The following is a 23,617-nucleotide window of genomic DNA, read 5'->3' as shown; positions in this document are numbered from 1 at the left end:
CGTGTAGCAACAAGGACCCAGTGCAGTCATAAATAAATACAATTAAAAAAAAAAAAAGACATAACCAGATAGAGCTGCATTCTTGCTGAATGATTTTCAAAACTTTTCTGTTATACTTAAAACACGAGCCCAAATCCGAGTTGACAAAATGTACAAAGCCCACTCCTTAACTACATTTTCAGCTGCCGATTGCACCCCTCTCCCCAGTCTGCTGCCCTCCAACCTCACTGGTTTTCTTTTTGCTGCTCTCAAACCCAGCAACATACCTTCCAGAGGACCTTCAGTCAACATTTTCTCTGCCTGTATTGCTCTTCCCTCGTCTTCATATGGCCAGTATTGTGTGGTCACTTAGGTCTAGTTTAAGATGTCTCTGCCTCAGCATTGCCATCCATTCAAAAACAACCATTCATTCATTCTTGATGATTTAACTGTTTTGATTGTTTACATGACATTTATTATATTTCTTAACTACTGTTTTCTTCTTCCCACAGGGAGGAAAAACATTATTCTTATTCACTGCAATAGCCCCCTGGGGCTAGAACTGTGCCCAGAATGTTCAGAGGATTTCATAAATATTTGCTAAATGAATGACCTGAAATCTAAGTCTACTCTAGCCAACAACTTGAGTAATATGTAATGTACTTAAACATACTAAAGCAACTCTACTTCCTTTTAAAAATGGTCATACTAAAGCAGGAAACTATGTTCTTTGAAAACAGTTCCATGTTAGCAAATAGAAAACATATTTACCTTATTATTACATCATAGGAGTCAATTTTTTCTCCTAATGTCTTATTCTTCAAAATTCCTCCATTACCAACCACCACACACTTCTTACACGGCACACTATTGAACAAATAGACAAGTGAGAGATTGAGACATCTTTTACAAAACTGGCTGATTCCAACAACCTGTTCATACTTTGAGGAACCCAGGAAAAGAACCAATTGTAACTCCCAGGTCTAGGGATATAGTAAGACTCAAGAAATCATGTTCCAGAGGAACTATATCATTGTTAGCAACTATTAATGCTTATCAGTTCATATACATCCCTTCATTATGCTTCTCATAACCACCCATGGAGATAAGCAAGCCTGATATTTCCATTTTACAGAAGAAAAGATATTTAAAAAATGTTTAGGTAACATTTCAAAGTCATACTCCAAAGAGGTAAAACTAAGATTGAGTCCAGGCCTCTGGACTACAAAGATACCCCTCAACATAAGAGTCTCCATGTTAATATTGATACAAGTGCGTTCTATGTTAGATGTGTATGCATTTTCCATTAGTGTTACCCATTCTCCTGAGATTCCAGCTTTGAATTATGGCTATGTATTGTAAGTGTGGAGACAGACAGTATAGAACCTGGTGGGCAAAGTGTAGCTTCTTTGTACCTGGCTCATGCTCACTTCAATTCCCCAAACAGGTACTGGTCCTTAAAGCTTAGCCAGTATACAAATGAAAAGTTTACTCTGTATTCCTGCCAAAGAGCTTTAAAATAGGACATGAGGTGGAACTTCCTGTTGCTGGCCAGAATCAGCCTCAGCCAGCGGATTATCTACGGTTCAGCTCTCAGCCAACAGGACCTGGCCTTCAACATAATAAAGGCCATATATGACAAACCCACAGCAAACATCATTCTCAATGGTAGAAAGAAAAAACTGAAAGCACTTCCTCTAGGATCAGGAACAAGACAAGAATGTCCACACAAAGCTATAAGTATAGCTTTGGAAGCCGTAGCCACAGAAATCAGAGAAGAAAAACAAATAAAAGGAATGTAAATTGAAAAAGAAGTAAAACTATCACTGCTTGTAGATGACATGATACTATACTTAGAAAATCCTAAAGATGCTACCAAAAAACTACTAGAGCTCATTAATGAATTTGATCAAGTTGAAAGATACAAAATTACCATGCAGAAATCTCTTGCATTTCTATACACTAACAATGAAAGATCAGAAAAGAGAAATTAAGGGGAAAAAAATCCCATTTATCATCACATCAAAAAGAATAAATTACCTAGGAATAAACCTACCTAAGGAAATAAAGACCAGTGCCCAGAAAACTACAAGATTCTGATGAAGGGAACCAAAGACGACACACACAGATGGACATGCCATGTTCTTGGATTGGAAGAATCAACATTGTGAAAATGACTATGCTACCCAAAGTAATCTACAGATTCAATGCAGTCCTTATCAAATTACCAATAGCATTTTTCACAGAATTAGAATGAAAATTTTTTACAATTTGTATGGAAACACAAAAGACCCTAAATAGCCAAAGCTATCTTTTTAAAAAGATATATTTCTTTTAATTGGAGGGTAATTACAATATTTTGATGGGTTTTGCCATACATCAACATGAATCAGCCATGGATATACATGTGGCCTCTATTCTGAACTCCCCTCCCACCTCCCTCCTTACCCTATCCCTCTGGGTTGTCCCAGAGCACTGGCTTTGGGTGCCCTGCTTCATGCATCAAACTTGCACTGGTCATCTATTTTATATATGTTAATATACATGTTTCAATGTTATTCTCTCAGGTCATCCCACTCTCACCTTCTCCCATGGAGTCCAAAAGTCCATTCTTTACATCTGTGTCTCTTTTGCTGCCCTGCATGTAGGATCATCATTATCTTTCTAAATTCCTTATCTATGCATTAATATACAGTATTTGTTTTTCTCTTTCTGACTTACTTCACTCTGTATAATAGGCTCCAGTTTCATCCACCTCATTAGAACTGACTCAAATGCATTCCTTCTTACAGCTGGGTAATACTCCTTTGTGTATATGCACCACAACTTCCTTATCCACTCATCTGCCAACGGACATCTAGGTTGCTTCCATGTACCAGTTATAGCAAACAGCGCTGCAATGAACATTGGAGTACATGTGTCTCTTTCAGTTCTGGTTTCCTTGGGGTATATGTCCAGGGGTGGGTTTGCTGGGTCATGTGGCAGTTCTATTCTCAGCTTTTTAAGGAATCTCCACACTGTTTTCCATAGTAGCAGTACCAGTTTGCATTCCCACCAACAGTGTAAGAATATTCCCTTTTCTCCACATCCTCTCCAGCATTTATTGCTTGTAGACTTTTTGATGAAGGCCATTCCAACCAGCATGAGATGATAACACACTGTGGTTTTGATTTGCATTTCTCTAATAATGAGTGATGTTGAGCATCTTTTCATGTGTTTTTCATGTGGAGGTTGATTACTCCAGTTTCATTCTTTTTTCTCAAGATAGCCAAAGCAATACTGAGAAAGAAAAATAAGAGCTGCAGAAATCAGGCTCCCTAAGTTCAGACTATACTAAAAAGCTACAGTAACCAAAAAACCAAAACAGTATGGTATTGGCACAAAAACAGAAATATAGGCCAATGAAACAGTATAGAAGGCCCAGAGATAAACCCATGCACCTACAGTCAGCTAATCTATCACAAAGAAGAAATAAGCAGTATAGAGAAAACAGGACAGCTACATGTAAAATAATGAAATTAGAACATTTCCTAACACCATACATAAAAATAAACTCAAAATGGATTAAAGACCTAACTTTAAGACCCAGTACTATAATATTTTTAGAGGAAAACAAAGGCAAAGCACCCTTTCACATAAATCACAGCAATATCTTTTTTGATCCACCTCCTAAAGTAACGAAAACAAAAACAAACAAATGAGACCTAATTAAAATTAAAACTTTCAAAACCCAATATCAAAAAACAAACCAACCAAAAAAAAAAAAACCCAAACAATGGGCAAAAGACTTAAATAGACATTTCTCCAAAGAAGACATACAGAGGGCAAACAGGTACATGAGACGATACTAAACATCACTAATTATTAGCGAAAGGATCAGAGCTACAGTGAGGTATCACCTCACACCAGCCACAATGGCCAGCATCAAAATATCTGCAAACAATGAATGCTGGAGAGATATGGACAAAAGGGATCCTCTTACTCTGTTGGTGGGAATGTAAACTGATGGAGAACAGTATGGAGGTTTCCTAAAAAACTAAAAATAGAGCTACTGTTATCATTCAGCAACCCCACTTTTGGCCATATGTCTGGAGAAAACCATAATGTGAAAAGATACATGCACCCCCAATGTTCACTGCAGCACTATTTACAACAGCCAGGATATGGGAGCGACTTAAATGTCCATCCACAGCGAAATGGATAAAGACAATATGCTGCATATATACAGTGGAATTTTAGTCAACCAAAAAAAAAAAGAAAGAATTCCATTTGTGGCAACATGGATGGACCTAGAGATTGTCTACAGAGTGAAGTAAGTCAGTGTAAGACAAATATCAGATGATAGCACTTTCATATGGAATGTAAAGAAATGGTACAAATGAACCTATGTAGAAAATAAACTATTGACAAAAGGGGGAAATACTGGGAGCAAGAGAGTCAGACATGACTTAGAGGCTGAACAGCAACAACGTGTAAGCAATAAGGGCCTACCACACAGCAAGGGGAAGTCTACTCAGCACTCTTTACTGACCTATATGGGAACAGAATCTAAAAACAGAAGGTATGTGTAGAACCGATTCACTCTGCTGAACACCTGAAACTAACAGCATTGTAAATCAACCACACTCCTATAAAAACTAACTGAAAACAAACCGACAAAAAAAAACATGGCCTGGCCCATCGGGCTCCAAGCTCTCACCACCACTCGGCTAGGCCTGGAGAAATGACAAAAGATAATGTCCTTCTCCTCCCAGGGACAAAACTTCAGAGGGTAAGGCTGTTGAGACTGTCTTTGCAGGGCCCTCATGACGTGGAAATATGAGGAAAAAACTGTTTCTCGAAGCACCATGAAATCAGCAGACCAGATGAACTCCGGATCCTAAGGGCTTCAGGAAACTAATAGTAGCAAAGTTGCATAAACGCTGTAGAATTCTTAAACATAGAGAACACAGCAGTACAGGAACTACCGAAAGGAGCCAGGCATTGGCCCTGTTGAGTTAAGAGGAGACAAGATACACATTCCTATACATGTAAATGTACCTTTTTAATTGAGAATTTGTTTAGTTCATCTACTTATATTTGATGGTTTTACACCTTCAACTTTCTAGAGATGTTTCTTTTCGAAATCTGCTTGCCTTCAACTATTAAAATAACATTTCTAGTTGCTCTAATATACAAGTTTGACATAACCCCCAATCCCAGGAAACCACTCTGTGCACAGTGCTCTGCAGCCAGGTGGCCTGGAGAAGATGGGATTGCTCCCTGGTCAACCCCGTCCTCTCTGGGTCTGCGGCCATCCTCCCTGGCAGATCTAGCCCGTGAGGGCTCCATGGCAGGGAGCAGCTCCTACACACACAGCTTGCATGGCTTTTCCTTCCGTAACCTCAGGGCCAGTAACGCAAGTGAGATGCTGAAACTCCAGACACTGGCTTCACCTCCCCTTCAGAACACTAAGCGAGGCTGGGCACCAGGGAGGGAGTGGCTAGGAATGGACAGAATGGGAATAACCGCTCCATTCCTATGAGGTCACCTGTGTGGGGGTGAAGGAGGAATTTCTAAAATGTATGGCATCTAGACTAACCCTCTTTTCTTCAAAGAAGGCTGCAGGCCACTCCCCTCCCCAGTCATTTCTTCTAGCCAATCTTCTCAGCCCCTTTCCACTTGGGAAAAATGGAAAGAAATCATATGGACACTGTCTCACCCAAGAGAAGTCCAGTTCCAAAGACGCTTTATACTGCCAAGGTCACACATGTTAGAAATGTCACTGTTTTCTTCCCTGTTGGCTTTGCAGAGGGCAGGTGGAGTGGGGGAAGGTCCTTCACCATGGGAAAAGTTTACTGATGTCTTTAAAAGCAAACCTTATCAATGGAATTTTCCTTTTCCTCCCGGCAAGGGATACAGCAAAGATCCACACTTTTTTTTTTTTTTTGAATATCGTATCATGTATAACACTAGAAACTTCATTAGGGATGTGCCTAAGACTGCTCTTTGGCAATAACATCTTCTCTGCAGCGGTGACTCACAATGCCCCCGTGACACTAGGAAATGCACAATGGAACAGTCTGAACCACACACCTTGTTACTCACTGCTTCCCTCTCTCCCCAGAAGGTAACCTCATGTTATCAAAGGAGTGATTCACCCTATCCATGGCTTCATCCTCTGGCCTGGGCTCCTGGCCTCCCTTGTTTCCGTGGCATGAATCAATAATTTTCAGTGACCTTTGGGTGACTCTCTTTACTTTACGTTATTTAATTAACACAGGCTTCCCAGGTTGTGCGAGTAGTTAAAAAATCCACCTGCCAATGCAGGAGATGCAAGAGATGGTGGGTCAGTCCCTGGGTCAGGAAGATTCTGGAGGAGGAAATGGCAATCCACTCCAGTATTCTTGCCTGGAGAATCCCATGGCCAGAGGAGCCCGGCAGGCTGCAGTCCTTGGGGCCGCAGAGTCGGACACGACTGGGCACACCATGCACAAACAGGTGCAGTGAACTGTGAGTCCCTAAAGGGCAAGAACAGCATCATTTATATTTCTGCATCCTCTAATCTGAAATTTCCTGATTCACAAGTTGTACATTTCAGAAACTGCTTTGGTTGTCACTTTAAGCGTGACTTTGTATCTGGAGAAACAGATAGCTGTTCTTCCTTCCTCTATCCTGGAAACAGAGAAATCCATGTGCCTCCAAATTGCTTACCCAGAAACAAAATAATTCCGGACTGCTTGAACCTGTTAATGAAAAATCTAGAAAACTGCTGAGCTAGTAATGGTAAGAGCTTACACTTCCTGTAGGTAAAAGACATATTTCTCAATCAGTCAGGCAAATCCAGAAAAGTTACTAAATTATGCAGTGAAACATCAGCCATCAATATAAGGGAAGTAAATTTGAACTGTCCACTTCCCGTGATCTATGATCTGTCTTTTCTGAATGCTTTACAGTATTCATTTGTCCCTTCAGCAGCATCATATACATTAAAATGTATCATTCCATCTTCAATGTAACAATCTTTGGCAGATCCCAGGTGTCATATTCCCACTACCCCTGTGCCTGCTGGCAGAGCCTTGCTTTCACAAGCCTAACAGTGGTGAGTATATTCTTGTGCCAAGGTTGGTGTAGATGTGGCCATGTGACCCATCCCTGGGCAATCAGATATCAGGGAAATCTGTTAGATGCTCTGGGAAACCCTTTACCCTCAGGAAGAGAATGGTTTGAAAAGAACAGTTTCGTTCTAGCCATCCCTTCCTTTCCACTTAGATACTGACTGACACATGATAAGGCTAGAGCAGCTGTAGTCATCTCAAACCTGAGAGAGAAAGACAGAGAGAACCACCAAGAAGCTGCCCTGACATCAATGAGCCACAGATCCAATCCTGTAACCAGAGCCAGTACACACAGATGTAAGGTGGCACACAGTCCAAATACAAAGGTACCATCCAGACAACTACATGTGCACGTCGGCACCCCCTCGGTCTGTGCACTCCAGTCTGTGCAGCCATACATGGCTGCCCTACGAGCCGGATCCACAAATCTGTGGACCTTAACCCACACATCTTTAGATATGGGATATAATAAACATCCGCTGAGTTCAGATCACTCTTAGGAACAGTGTCACTTGCAAGCCTGTTCAGTGGGCCGGGGTGGAGGGCTCGCTGCTAGCTCTGACCCCCCCAGTCAGCATCTCTGGGACCCTGGTCTTGTGATGGAACCTCCTGGGTCTCAGTATGCCCTTTTATGAAGTAAGGGAATCACTGAGGTCTGTGTGCGTGCTCAGTCTCTCAGTCGAGTCCAGCTCTTCATAACCCCATGGATGTAGCCCACCAGACTTCTCTATCCATGGAATTTTACAGGCAAGAATACTAGAGTGGGTTGCCATTTCCTCCTCCAGGGGATCTTCCCTATCCAGAGATTGAACCCACATCTTCTGCACCTCCTGCATTGTTAGGCAGATTCTTTACCACTAGCGCACCAGGGAAGTCCCCTTACCGAGGTCTGGAATGTTGCTGATCTATGCTGTATGGAGCCATTACCCCTAGCATGCGTACCATGGTTTCTATGTCTCTCTCCATCCAACATCTGACCACAGTAGCTGCTATAACACACACTTATGTTCCTCTTTGCCATGTATGGTTCACTTTGTTGAAGCAAAATATCAACCTCCCCTCAGTCTCAAGTCTTCCTCCTGGCTGAAAATGCTGCCATGTAAAGACACTGTGAGACTGGAAGATGTCCAGAGCAGTGAAGCAGACACTGATATTTCTTATAGAGCTTGGGCTTTTTTTTTTTTTTTAAAAATAAATACACTGCTGACATCGTAAGTTGTCAAAGGCCATGTTCCTGTCCTAGCTGACTGCCAATCTAACCCAGCTCTGCTGATGCTGACATAATTCATTCTGCCTAACTGAGCAACTAGGAAACTTTCACAAATTCCCCATCTGTTTAACAAGCAACTGACTTAACACAGTGCTTTCCATTAAGTGAGATATTTATGTTGAGTTACTCTAGAACCACCTGTGCAGGACTCAGGCGCTCTTTGCAGAATGCGACGGTGATGGTTGGGAGTGGAGATCTGGTTCATATATTTTAAGTGAGGGCTAAAATTCTGTAATTCAGGGTTTCCACCGCTCTGGCTGTGGAAGGAGGCACTCCCACCGAGGAAAAGGGAACAGCCCTCAGGGCCAGGGTTCAAGCAGGTGCTAAGGAGCTCCACGGACAGCCAAGAAGGGTCAGGACCTCATTACACGGGCACATTCTAAGTACCACTTCGTTGTGATACAATTCCCTTAAAATATCTTCAATTACTGACATTTATGGGAAAAAAAAAAAAAAATATATATATATATATATATATGGCCATCCTGCACAAGCTGTGCTTGAAGAATAATGAGAAACTAGAGTCCCGAGAAATCAACAGTGACAGCACAGGGCAAATACGGCACGAGAACTACAGTGTGTTATTGCTAAACATTTGTTCTAATTGGGGCATCACTGTGCCCTCTGAACAAAGCAGCTGGAAAGGAATCTAGAGGACACCTCAACCATCCCCCCTCCTTTTTAAAACTGTTTTTTTTTTTAATTAAAATATAATTCACAGGCCACAAAATTCACCCTTTTAAGTAATAAAATTCAGCAGGTTCTTAGCATTCACAAAGCTGTGCCACAATCACCATTATCCAACCCAGAACATTTTCATCTCCCCACAAAGACACCCCACAGCCAGTAGGGGTTACTCCACTGCCACCCTCACCCTTGTCAATGGCTCAACTAATCTTTCTATCTACAATTGATTTGTTTAGTCTGGCCATTTCCTGTACAGTAGACATGTTGATATGCTCTTGAGCTCAGTCGTGAGCAACTCTTTGCAACCCCATGGACTGTAGCCTGTCAGGCTCCTCTGTCCATGGAATTTTCCAGGCAGGAATACTGGAATGGGTTGTCATTTCCTATTCAAGGATCTTCCCAACCCAGGGATCAAATCCTCATCTCTTTGCATCTCCTGTATTGGCAGGTGGATTACTTTGCCACTGCACCACCTGGAAATGGTAGTCACGTACAGTAAATGCAGTCATACAAGTATGTGATCTTTTGTGACTGATCTCCTTCACTGAACTGAGCAAAATGTTTTCAAGGTTCCTTCATGCTAGAGCATGAATCAGTACTACACTGCTCGTTATGACTGAATTATATTCCATCATGTAGATGTACATTTAATTTATCCATTCAGCAGAGGCTGGACATTTCGACTGTTTCCACTCTGGGGCTATTATGAACGATGCTACTATGAACATTCATTTACAAGTTTCAGGTGGTCATATGTTTTCAATTTAAGCTTTCTATTTTGAAATACAGAGAAGGCAATGGCACCCCACTCCAGTACTCTTGCCTGGAAAATCCCATGGACAGAGGAGCCTGGAAGGCTGCAGTCCATGGGGTCACTGAGGTCGGACACGACTGAGCAACTTCATTTTCATGCACTGGAGAAGGAAATGGTAACCCACTAATTCTAGACTCACAGTAAGTTGCAAAAATACTACTGAGAAGTCCTGCATACCCTTCACGCAGTTTCTTCCAGTGGTTACACTGACTTAACTATTGCATAATGCTCACCCTCACTTAACGATTAACTAGCAAAACTGATTCTGGTATAATATGCATATGCAGTTCTGCCTCTTCTTTTATAAGAAACCAAGGTTCAGAAATTCAGAAATTTGCCCAAGATCACAGGAAAGTTACAACTGACCTGCTGGCTCTAGCAATTTTTCACTATGCTGTCTCCTCTATTTTAGATGGACCATGCCACCACCTGCCCTCCCCACTCCCTCACAAAAGAATAAAACAAACAGTTTCCTAACCTATCCTTTTCTGTCCTTATCATCTGTCACCCCATTATTCCTGTCACTTCTCCGCTGCCAAAGTTCTAGCCAGACAGCTAGTTTGAGTATTCCCATAAAAGGAGGAACATGAAAAAACAAAGCAAACACAAAAGGTTACTCTAATACTTGTGTTAAAATGGTTTGTCTTTTTGGAACTAGCTAGAGGTGGTGGCTGCATAATATTGTGACTGTACTAAATGCCACTGAACTGTTCTCTTTAAAATGGTTCATTTACCTTATGTCAGTTTCACCTTAAGGGGAAAAAAAATGGTTTCTCAACATTTCTTTGAGACTGTTTTTCTTTCCCACATTTAGGATCCTCTGGCTGGAGGTGAAATTACAGAAAAGGCCAACTGACATATTTACTGTGCATGATCTTTAGGACGACAGTTGAGAAAACTTTTTCAGTACTATCTATTCAGAGAAGATTCTATCCAGATCATTTAAGAGGGAAAAACTTGAATATAGTTCTATTTCAATGAATTTACACATGCAACATCAGTTCAGTCACTCAATTGTGCCCAACTCTTTGCGATCCCAGGGACTGCAGCACACAAGGCCTCCCTGTCCATCACCAACTCCTGGAGCTTGCTCAAACTCATGTCCATCAGGTTAGTGATGACATCCAATCATCTCATCCTCTGTCAGACCCTTCCCCTCCCGCCTTCAGTCTTTCCCAGCATCAGGGTCTTTTCCAATAAGTCAGTTCTTTGCATCAGGTGGCCAAGTACTGGAGTTTCAGCTTCAGCATCAGACCTTCCAATGAATATTCAGGACTGACTTCCTTTAGGATGGACTGGTTGGATCTCCTTGCAGTCCAAGAGACTCTCAAGAGTCTACTCCAACACCACAGTTCAAAAGCATCAATTCTTCAGTGCTCAGCTTTCTTTATAGTCCAACTCTCATATCCACACATGACTAATGGAAAGACCACAGCTTTGATTAGATGGACTTTTGTCAGCAAAGTAATATCTCTGCTTTTTAATATTCTGTCTAGGTTGGTCATAGCTTTTCTTCCAAGCAACATGCATCTTTTAATTTCATGGCTGCAGTCACCATCTGCAGTGATTTTGGAGCCCCCCAAAATAAAGTCTCTCTCTGTTTCCATTGTTTCCCGATTTATTCACCATGAAGTGATGGGACCGGATGCCATGGTCTTAGTTTTCTGAATGTTGAGCTTTAAGCTAGTTTTGTCACTCTCCTCTTTCACTGTTATCAAGAGGCTTTAGTTCTTCTTCACTTTCTGCAAAATGCACTGGTCACAGCAAACACCCTCTTCCAACAGTACAAGAGACTATTCTACACACGAACATTACCAAATGGTCAATACCAAAACCAGATTGATTATATTCTTTGCAGCCAAATATGGAGAAGCTCCTTGCAGTCAGCAAAAACAAGACTGGGAGCTGACTGTGGCTCAGATCATGAACACTTTATTGCAAAATTCAGATTTAAATTGAAGAGAAAACCACTAGACCATTCAGGTATCAATCAAATCCCTTGTGATTATATATATGTAACATAGAGATGTTTTAGTTTAACCCTATGAAAATATTAAAAATGGTTTGAGGTCAGGACTTCCCTGGTGGTCCAGTGGTTAAGAATCTGCCTTGAAATGCAGGGGACACAGGTTCAATTCCCTGGTCAAGGAACTAAGATCCCACATGCCATGGAGCAACTAAGCCTGTAACAATTAGCAACTGTAATTACTAAGCCCACAATCTCTGGAGCCCCATGAACTGCAACCAGAGAGCTTGTGCACCACAACAAAAGATCCTGCATGATGCAAGAAGACCTTACATGCTGCAACTAAGACCCAATGCAGTCTTAAATATTTTTTTTCTAAATGGTTTGAGGTTAAGGATAAAAACAGAAGCCACATTAAATAATGGTGGGGGATTGCTTACAGCCCTGGAAATTCTAAAGAATATATCAAACAGAATTCACAGTTACAGTGTTTTCTTTCCTTCACCTCTTCAGATGATGCTCAGTCTAAGACATTAATTGTGGAGTCTTCTGTTAAAATGCAGAGGGAGGAAATAGAGAGGAGTGCAAGTGTAGAGACCTCCTAACCTCTAATGGACCTCAGTGTTCTCATCTTCATAATGAGGGAACTGGACTGGTGATCTCCATCCTTCCTGCCTCTGACCCACTCTGTGACTTTACCATGCTTTTGGGTCTGGCTCCCAGTCCACAGGCTTCCCAGGCGGCACTAGTGGTAAAGAACCCACTTGCCAGTGCAGGAGATGCAAGAGACACAGGTTCGATCCCTGGGTGGGAAAGATCCCCTGGAAGAAGGCATGGCAACCCATTCCAGTATTCCTACCTGGAGAATCCCCATGGACAGAGGAGCCTGGCAGGCTCCAGTCCATGGGGTTGCAAAAGAGTCAGACAGGACTGAAGTGACTTAGCACAGCACAGACCCAGTCCACACAACTGAACAGGGACAGGGAACTCAGGTAACTGGGATTCCTCAGGGAATGGTTTAGCAACCTCAACCTTCACCCCATCCCAACCTGTTGGACCACTGCTCAGGAGAGAAACCCAGAAAGAATATAAAGTAAAAAGCCCAAGATTACTAACCTTCCATTAAAAACACATACCTCAAGGAGCGAACCAAGAAGAAGACATAAAAATTACAAATATTTATGCACTCAACATAGGAGCATCTCAATACATATGGCAGATGCTAACAGCCATAAAAGGAGGCATCAACAGTAACACAATAATAGTGAGGGACTTCAGCACCCCCCTTACACCCACAGACAGATCATCCATACAAAATAAACGAAGAAATACGAGCTCTAAGTGACTCAACAGACCAGATAGATTTAATTGATAATTTTGGACATTCCACCCGAAAGCAGTGAATACACTTATTCTCTAGTGCCATGGAACATTCTCCAGGATGGACTACATCTTGGGTCACAAATCAAGTCCCAGAAGATTTAATAAAACAAACAGTATCAAGCATCTTTTCTGACCACAATACTATGAGATTAGAAATTAATCTAAGGAACAAAACTATAAAAAATATAAAAACATGGAGGCTAAACAATGCACTGCTAAATAACCAAGTGATTACTACAGAGACTAAGTAGGAAATAAAAATACATAGAAATAAATGACAACAAAAACAATGACCAAAAACCTATGGGACGCATGTACCTTCAATGTTCATTACAGCACTATTTATAATAGCCAAGACATGGAAGCAGCCTAGATGTCCATCAACAGATGAATGAATAAAGAAGGTGCAGTATATATACACACAAAGGAATATTACTCAGCCATAAAAATGAATGAAGTTGAGTCAGTGGAAGTGATATGGATGAACCCAGAGTTTGTCATACAGAGTGAATTAAGTCAGAAAGAGAAAAACAAATACCGTATATTAACACATATATAAGGATTCTAGAAAAATGGTACTGATGAACACATTTGCATGGCAGGAACAGATGTGCAGATGTAAAGAATGAACTTGTGGACACAGCAAGGGGGTGGGGGGAGGGACAAACTGACAGACAGTGTTGACATATATACAGTACTATGGATAAGACCGATAGCTAGTGGGAAGCTGCTGTATAACACAGGGAGCTCAGCTCGGTGCTCTGTGATGATCTAGAGAGGGAGAATAGGGCAGAGGGTGGGAGGGAGACTCAAGAGGAAGGGGCTATATGTATACATATAGCTGACTCACGATATTGTGTAGCAGAAACACAACATTGTAAAGCAATTATATTTCAATTAAAAAAAACACATACCAAAAAGATAAACAAACAAAATAAGAATGGGGGATGCAAATGGCCTATGGTGTGTTCTCATCTTTTCACAGGAATAACTGAGAACTGTCACAAAATCATGGAGAAAGGCAATTTTCTAGAATGAATATCTTATCTAAAATAAAATCTTTTCATATAATGAAAATATAGTAGATGTAATTTGAAGAGAAGAGGCCAATTATTACAGTCTTTGCTAAGTGACCAAAAAACTCTGAAAAAGAACAGGTTGGTGGGGAGCAGCGTTAGTGGTGGGGGCAAAGAGGTTAGGGAAACACGGAGGTGGAACAAAGAACAAGCATGGAATTGTTACAACTCCAAGGGTCTTCCATACAGAGTTATGGCCAAACACATACTCCTGTTCCCTGCCCTCTAATTCTGGCCCAAGTTCCTCATGGTACTAACTTTCGAAAAAGGCTTATCTGGCTCACTGAGTTACTTTACTCATGCTACCTACAAAGATGGCATAAAAAAGACCTCTGTAAGAAACTCCACCTCCGAATGATCTGCGACATCAACATTTTTCAACAGCTTTCATCTCCAAGAGACAAACCACAACTGGCTGCTTCAAGGGAGCGAGGTTGGTATAGTGTTATATAACTGACTTCAGAATCTTGAATATCTCCAGGCACAGAAACAGAAAATGGTAGACAACACTCACAAAGACTGTTACTTGCCACTCAATAATTATGTTTCATTAGGTGGGCACACAGCCACCTAGAATAGAGGCTACACTTTCCAATCCACCTCCCAGCGAGGTGTGGCCCTGTGATTATACCTCTAGCCAGTGGGATATAATTGGTGGCTGCCAGCAAGTTTTTTTTTTTTTTTTTTTTTAACAATTAGTCCTCTTTGGGAGACAGGGGGATGATGGGGAGCCTTGGTTTGTAGCATTGCCATTTTCCATGGTATACATTCCCACCATGGCTATCTTCAATCTTCCACCTTGATGGCATTGGACACAGAGTTGGGAAGAACGCCAGCTATCACAGGTTGGTACCAACTAGCTCCAGCACATCACTGGATGTATGTAATTTTGGGGAAATGGCCTTAAAGAAGGAGGGAAGTCTCAATGGCTGGGGGCATGCCCTTCCTCCTTTGTCCCCTCTACTGGCTAGAATGTACATATGACTGGTCAAAGTCCAACCATCAGAATGGATCATAGGGAGGAATAACAGTCACAATAGAGAAGCCTTGGTCACTGAGCTGGTCTGAGAATGCTTATATGCAGACTTCATTTACATGCCAATTGTCAGAAAGAGGAAAATTTATATCATATAAATGGAACTGATATTTGGAGTTTTCTAATTCACAGTGTAATCTATCCCAGAATGTCCCTAGGACAGTGCTTGCACTGCAGAGGGTGTAAGTTCAATCCCTCCCTGGGGAACTAAAATCCTGCAAGCCAGGTAGAGTAGCCAAAAAAAACAAAAAAGAAATCTACCCCAACTAAGAGATCGTGCTTGCTACATGGGGTAAGTAAAGAGTTCAGATCTGAAACAATGAAAAAGTATCTGAAGCTTTCTGGAAGGACAAAGAGGCCAGAGGGTGAATAGAAAAGCCAAAGGGGGAAGGGACTTGAAAAGGAGGTTCTTGCCTCTCTCCACCTGAGCCCCTCTCCTCTCCGACCCACAGAATCCTACAAAGAGTGCACCCACAGACCCCTCCTAATGCACATGGGCCACAGCTACCAGATCCACAGAGCGGGCTCCGGGAGGACTCCTCAGCTAAGAGGGGGTCCAGATCCTCAGCCTGAGAAGACCTACTGTTTTCAGACCTCTTTCTTCTAGAGCATTTTCCCAGGCAAAGAGGAGAAATGAGAACCCTATAAAGGTCACTCGAGGGACAGACTAAGGAGACTCTGAGGCAGCAGTTGGCAGTTAAGTGTATTCTGCTTTGCTGGAGTTTACTTAAAATATAAACTTGGGCATGGGCTGAGGCCTGCTATGATCTTTGGGTTGTACTGTGGGTTTCAGACAAATGTAGAAGGACGAACTTAGAATGTAGGTCAAATTTATTATTACATGTGAACTCCCCCTAAAAGTCAATATGTAAAAGAAGATAATTTTGTCACAAGTATATTCTTATTTACTTTCAAAACACTCCTTCTGACATCTCTAGGGACCAACTTTGGACACATCAAACAAGCAATTGAGCAGTGCTGAGTGTCGAGCACATCACTGTGCTCACTCTGAGAGGCCCCAACAGGGATATTCGCCATTCACTCCACACCTGAATGGTTTCTGTCTGTACACTGATGTGACTTCCATCTCTTAACAAGTTCAGATCCAAGAACCCTTGTGCCATCAGCATGATTTGCAATCCTTCATCCCCACCCACACCCGCCTCCCTCCCAGTGCTGGTGACACTAAGAACTTGATGCGGGTTGATGGTGGGCATTGGGGGGCACTCCCTATGAGAAAGGAGGAAGTGTGGGGAAGAGCCAGACCAAGTCAGCAAGAAGAGAGGAAGTAGCCTGGCTGAGGTACATACAGATGATGAACACTTGTGTAGAGAGTAGCTCTAAAACCAACTAAATAAAGCATAGAGAGTTTTAAGCTATGACAAACCTAGACAATGTATTAAAGAGCAGAGGCATCACTTTGCCAACAAAGGTCTGTCTAGTCAAAGCTATGGTTTTTCCAGTAGTCATGCATAGGTGTGAGAGTTGGACCATAAAGAAGGTTGAGCACCAAAGAATTGATTGGTGCTTTCAAACTGTGGTGTTGGAGAAGACTTTTGAGAGTCCCTTGGAAAGTAAGGAGGTCAAACCAGTCAATTCTAAAGGAAATCAGCCCTGAATATTCATTGGAAGGACTGATGCTGAAGTTGAAGCACCAATACTTTGGCCACCTGATGAGAAGAGCCAACTCACTGGAAAGACCCTGATGCTGGAAAAGATTGAAGACAAAAAGAGAAGACGGATCAGAGGATGAGATGGTTAGATGCCATCACCAACTCAATAAACATGAGTTCGAGCAAACTTCAGGAGCTAGTAAAGGACTGGAAAGCCTGGCATGCTGCAGTCCATGGGGTCACAAAGAATCAGATACAACTGAGCAACTAAACAACAGTTCTGAGATAAAGACCAGGCCAGAACAAAACCTCCAGTCACGAACCATCTAGAATCCTGACAGCATCTCACATTTACAGGGACAAAGAGTTTTTCAAAGATTTGCAGATACTTGCTACAGTTATTTAAGACATAAACAATATCACTCTTAAACATCCAGCCCTGGATAGACCCATCCAGGTTCACATCTTGGCTCTGACATTCACCAACTATAACAAATGACATGGATTTGCCTAGCCTCAGTTTCTCGATTTTAAAAATGAAGATCATCAAGCATACTCTGCTGGGTGGTTGTAAACATTGGAGAGAACTGATAAAAAGCACACATGCCAAAGGTCGGCATAAAACAGAACTCTACAGATAAGAGTTATATAAACATCAGGAAAAAATATATATGGCTGCTGTGGATATGCAATAAAAATTGAAAGTGATTAGGTTGATGGCATCGTTTTAAATTATAAAAAGTATAATCTGAAATGAATCAACATTATTACATAAATTACACCTCAATCATCTAGGTCCCTGACAGAGAAAAAAGAGATAAATTCAGACAAAATCTGGCACTGCTCCTCCAGCGCTGTCTTGTGAACTGTCACCAATTTCACACTTTTGTCCACTACCATCATTTCTGTATGTATCAAAAAGTGCCTCTATTCTCCTGGATAAGAAGGGAATTCTTCCCATTTTCCTTTTTAATAGAGGTCTCACATCTGTAGGTCACCCTTTTTATCCCACTGGACAACCAGCTAAATTCCAAAATTCAGTTTAAAACTGAGGGAAATAAGCCCATCTCTGTAAAATAAGTTGACTTGCTAAGAAGTCTGTCTTAGGCAACTCAGTTCCTAAGAGGTAACTGAACACCAAAATTTTCTAAAAACTAAACTGCTTTTTGTTGCCAGAAAATGTGTGTCTAAGCACATCGTTCACTTCCTTCACATACAATTCTGAATAAAAGGAAGAGAGCTGTTTCTGAAATCCAATATTCAAGTGAAACAGAAAAGATTCTCATGATTGAGCAATTCAGAGTGTGTACGGGAAGGTATGGGGACCATGGAGGGAGGCTGTGAGCTGATCAACAGGGAGTATGAATTAATTCTTCAGTAACAACAACTTAGAAAAGATGACTGTGGGTTAAAAATGCCCTGACTTGGCACTAGCATGGTGTGTCATCAAACCTGTCTGCAATTTTGAGCCAACAATTATGCAATGTCTAAATTATATTTGTAGTTTGTTACTTCAAGTGCCACAGAAATAACTCTTAAGGCATTTTAGTTGTGCACAAAAGCTATGGAATCTTCCTGAGTGAATATATGTTACACTGAAGTACATATTTTGTACTAAAACTTAGCTAAAGCTAAAAGTAAAACAGAAGCAAGAAAACAAACTCACTTGTCAAACTCATCAAAGAGATCACAATTTGGCAGTTTCCAAAGAGCAAGTCGAAAGTATGTGGCTAGAAAACAAGTGGAGTATTAGGAATAAAAGCAATCATGACTTCCTACGTCAATCATGACTTCCTGGTAAACCACTTTATCCTCTGCCCTCCCCCAAATCCCCTTCAAACTGGTATGATTACCTATGATTTATTTCCTGGTGAAAATTCATGATACGACTGCAACTAGTCAGCACTACTTAACAGGGGCACCTAAAATATAAACACTCTAAGGACACTTTCCAAAAACCCTAGAAAAATAATACGCTTAATCTGAAAATAATCATAACCAAAAATTACCATATCAGATGATTCAGAAAATGATGTTGATAGAGAACTCAATATTCTGCAAGTTTAAACTTATCAAACTCTCTACAATGTATTCTAAATACACACACAGGATCAGCTAAATAAGGAAAATCTAACTCAGGAAACGATAGACTAGTCACCTAAAAGGCTTTCAGGATTTCTCAAAAATCTAGAATGTAAAGCAAAGCAGTGGTCAGTAAGCAGAGGGGAAATTGTTTCCTCATTAGAGGATGGAGCAATTCTCTCTAAATTTAGCAAAAACAAAATATCCTCTGATTCAATTAAAAGACTGCCCAAGGATCTAGAGCTTACTGATGACACAAAACTCCTAGGTAGAGAGGCAACGTGGGAGCAACCCACAGAATTGTCTTGTTAATTCTCAACTGGAATAAAGTAAGGCATGGAACTCACGAATTACGGTGGTAAAACAAAAGCGGGAAAAACAGTTTCTCAACAACAACAACAAAAATCTACCTCTCTTCATTCTTTTATTCTACACTGACTCAAAAGGAATGGGGATTTACATATTAAAATATAATTCCTTTCACCCAATCTCAAAAATCACATCCTTAGGAATCACTATGAAACAAAATGATTAAAAGACCTTAAAATTATATAAAAACATATGGTTCACATCAAACACCAGTCATAGTATTAGGGCAGGGTAAGAATAATATTACTGACCTGATGCTCTTATCCCATAGGGCAAATCAAACTTATCGCTACCGTAGAAGGAAGCAGTATTTTTGAAATTCGCTGCACACAGAAAAGGGTGAAACTGATGATACCTGGAAGAAAAGGATGAAGAATGGCTTTCCCAAATGTGTATAATATTTGCAGGTTTTTAAAATCACAACTGTAAAAAACTGTAGTATGTCATTCCTATCGTTATATTGACTATAAAATGAGCATATAATTATTTTTAAGATTCTTTCAAAATCATCTTAAACACAATTTAAATGTTACATAGAATAGGATAGGCAATGGAACTGCACACCCAGAATGGAAATGCTTTCCAGGTAGTAAAACCAAAATTATGTAACAGCTTGGGGGAGGGGACACAAAATTTAAATACAAGTGAACCCCAATGACAGCCATCTACAGGAAGAAACGAACAAATGAGGGAAAATAAAAGTATAAATGCTGATCCACTCCCCAAAGAAAAGATACCATATATATAAAGCTGTTGTCAGCAGTGAAAATTAAAATACACTAAAAGCTAGAGGTAACTAGAACTGAACTCTCTCCTGATGTCATTAAATTAAAAATATACTCAAGAATGACGGGTGTCTTCTTATTGCTTCCCTGCCCCACTGCTATACTCGGCTACTCTCTCAGTCAAGAACGTGTCATGAGGCATCTCTGTTTTTTAATGGTCCCTTCTTTCCACCTTTACCAGTTTTGTTCCTCCTAAATAAATAAACTGCAGGCGGAGATGAGAGTGCCCCTGGGGTTTCAGAGGCCACATGACAAAATGGAAATAAGAAGCCCCAGAACAGGAATGACCGCTTCCCCAGTGGCTGTGGTAAAGAGTCCACCTTCACGTGCAGGAGGCATGGGTTCAGTCCCTGGGTTGGGAAGATCCTCCGGAGGAGGGCATGGCAACCCATTCCAGTATTCTTGCCTGGAGAATCTCATGGACAGAGGAGCCTGGTGGGCTACAGTCCACGGGGGTCACAAGAGTCGGACACAACTGAAGCAAGCGAGCATGCACGCGTAAGGATGAATTAGCTTCAGCTTTATCCTGGTTTTGCTACTCAGGAACTACTAACCTGGGCAAGTCATAGGAGCTCAAGATCTCCAGAGCTGAACTGAGAACTGACACCATATTCAGACTAAGCAAAGAGCTGAGAGACCACCCCTTCCTACTTGAGATTCAGTTGTGACAAGCGTTAGCAGCCTGGGGAGGGGGATCCCAGCCAATTTCAAAAGGTCGTTATCTGTATCAGGGTTGATCTCTAAGCTTGGGATCTGCTCTGGGAAGACAAGTGTCAGGTCTCCTGACTTAAAATTTCTAAATGAAATAATTGTTCAACACGGTGAGCAAAGAATGTGGCCTACCATTTCAGTAAACAAAGGATGTTGAAGCCTTTAACCCTTCAGCTACTCCCTCTGAACCCCAACTGCACTCTGTCGGGAATTCAGGAAGAAAGACAAAAACAGGATACTGGCCCCTGAGAGCTACGGTGCATATCCAAGGAGTAACTTCAATAATCCAGTCTCTTGCATCTTCCCACACATAGAAAAGGGCTGAATTCATTATCTTGAGATGTCTGTCTGGTTTAATTAGCACTAATCTTTTGATGTTTGACTCCCTCATGTTGGTTTGTTGTTTTTGCAAAAACTCCTATAAATCCTGTTTTCTCCTATACCTCTTTGGAACAGTCCCTCAGAGCTATCTGAGAGGCTGTATCCCCAGCTTAAGTCCTCAGTAACACCCCAAATAAAACATAAGGCTCAACTTTTAGGTTGTGTGTTTTTCCTTTTTTTTTTTTTCCAGTTGATAGCACCATGTCTCAGACATAGTTGGGGCTCAATAAGTATCAGCCTCATCTATAATAATTATACATGACATTGTATAAACATTATATTACAGTGGGTTATATTACATTATAATGATCATATTATATATCTGCTCTTGGTACTCCTACAAAAGCCCAGAAAGAAAAGTAAATTCTACTAGTCAATTTAGACTGTCAACAAAAAAGGTGACCTGCCATTTCAGTAAACAAAGGAAGCTGAAGCCAGCGAGCCTTCAGCCACTACAGCTGCCCCAAAGGGAAATTCACAATGGAGTAAAACAGAATACTGGTCTTAGACAGTGCCCTAGACAGTTACGGTGCATAACAAAAAGAATAATTCAATAAACCCAGACTCCTGCATCTTCCTATCTATGGAAAAGCATGAAAATCAATAACTTGAGATGTCTGTTTTTGTGATTAGCAGTCATCTTTTAACGTTTGACAACATGTCTGTTTGTCTTTAAAAACTACTCTATATCCTGGCTCCTCCCTTACCTCTTTGGAAGAATTCCTCAGAGCTATTTGAGAGGCTGCCATCTCAGGCTTCAGTCCTTAGTGTTTGTGCTCTGCTCTATCGCTCAGTCGTGTCCAACTCTTTGTGACCCCACAGACTGTAGCCCACCAGGTTCCTCTGTCCATGGATTTTTTTTTTAAGCAAGAATACGGGAGTGGGTTGCCATTTCCTCCTCCAGGGGATCCTTCCAACCCAAGGATCGAACCCACATCTCCTGTGTCTGCTGCACTGCAGGTGGATTCTTTACCTGCTGAGCCACTGTAAGGTAACAAGGTTCCCAAGTAAAACATTCTCAACTTTTAGGTTGTGCATTTTAAATTTTATTCAGTTGACAAGATAAAGAAACTGAAGCTATAAAAAAGTGAAGTAACTATTATCTGGAGTTACTAACCCATTTGTTTCAGCTAACAAAGCTGAACCTCAAAGCCTAACCTCAACACTAAGCAAAGGCGTCCAGGCCTAGCACATTTATCGCAAGTAACACTGCCAGGTTTCCCAGCAGAGCTTCTCCCAATGGCTACTGGCAAAGGATAGCCCTGCCTCCAAGGAATACTATTCACAGGACAGGTGTGCAGACTTACACATCTGCTGAGCAGTCTTTCATAAATATTTTAATCCCTTTGGGTTTTCTCAGAAAGGAAATACCTTTCTTCTCTAAAGCTAAAGATAAAAGAGTACCTTGATTCTAGAGAAGCATTCCAAACCTGTGGTCTGCAACCATTCGTGGCTCATGAAGTCAATTTTGCAAGTCAAGATCAGCTCATTTTTAAAAAGTGAATAGAACAGATTATAGGCTATCTGGAGTAGGAAAGGTAAAAATTGTTTATTTTTTATTATAAATAAACTTAGTACAAACACTAAGTTCCAAGGCAAGATATACTTCTTACTATGGGTCATGGTAAACAAAACAATTCTTTAATCACTCGTCTAGTTTTGCAATGGTCCTAACTGGACACACACCCATGGATTGACTACAAGTAGCCACAGCACACCCCTAGCTAGACATAAAAACATTTTATGTTTCTAAAGCATTCCAGAGTTGGCTGATTTTAAAGGGACTGGTGGCCTCTAAAGATTAAGAACCAGTCATGGAAAGGTACTGAGAAATGGACCATTTCCTGCCATACCAGTAAATAATGTCTTAGTCACCAGTGATTGTAGCCACCACTGATGGTGAACCCTGAGGGAACTCAGGATGTGAAAACACAGGACATTAGCCCCAGAGAGCTAAGGTGCATGTTAAAGGAATGATTTCAGTGGGCCCAGACTCTTGCATCTTCACATACATAGAAAAGCACTAAGTTCCTTGAGATATCTGGTTTTCCTTTAATTAACAATACTATTTTAACATTCAGACTACCTGCCCTTTGTTGCAAAACTTCTATATAACCTAGCTTTCCCTCCTTGAAGCAGTTCTCTCAGGGTTACTTGAGATGCTGCCTCCTGGACTTAGTCCTAAAAATGCCCACCACATAAATCATAACTCTCAACTTTTAGGCTGTGAATGTTTTTTAAGTTGACAGGACAGTACAATAATATAAGGAAATAAGGAAAAAAGACAATGTGAATTTTAGATCCTTAACAGACAAAAATGCTGAAAAGCTTGCATGTGTTTACACAGTTCAACATGCCCAGTCCTGAC

At 41.1% G+C, this 23,617-nt stretch overlaps 1 protein-coding gene across 21 annotated transcripts in view; it reads right to left on the bottom strand.

The window, feature by feature from the left end:
* Positions 1-23,617, bottom strand: part of ST3GAL6 (ST3 beta-galactoside alpha-2,3-sialyltransferase 6) — a 138,822-nt gene that overhangs the window by 26,977 nt on the left and 88,228 nt on the right. For 19 of the 21 annotated variants that reach the window (XR_009600863.1, XR_001044470.5, XR_006055848.2 and 16 more), the window contains 3 exons: positions 19,624-19,727; positions 18,588-18,651; positions 751-846 (listed from right to left, as the gene is read on the bottom strand). Coding sequence is in view for 14 of the 21 variants with exons in the window: in XM_060416534.1 (XP_060272517.1) it covers positions 751-846; positions 18,588-18,651; positions 19,624-19,727 (264 nt within the window). In the remaining 7 variants the exon portion in view is untranslated. The remainder of the gene's footprint in view (positions 1-750; positions 847-18,587; positions 18,652-19,623; positions 19,728-23,617) is intronic. The other 2 variants (XR_001044490.5, XM_060416548.1) reach the window with 1 other exon arrangement.

The sequence above is a fragment of the Ovis aries genome, chromosome 1 (assembly GCF_016772045.2).
Source record: "Ovis aries strain OAR_USU_Benz2616 breed Rambouillet chromosome 1, ARS-UI_Ramb_v3.0, whole genome shotgun sequence".
Lineage (NCBI taxonomy): Eukaryota > Metazoa > Chordata > Mammalia > Artiodactyla > Bovidae > Ovis > Ovis aries.
This window is presented reverse-complemented; position numbering and strand designations above follow the sequence as displayed.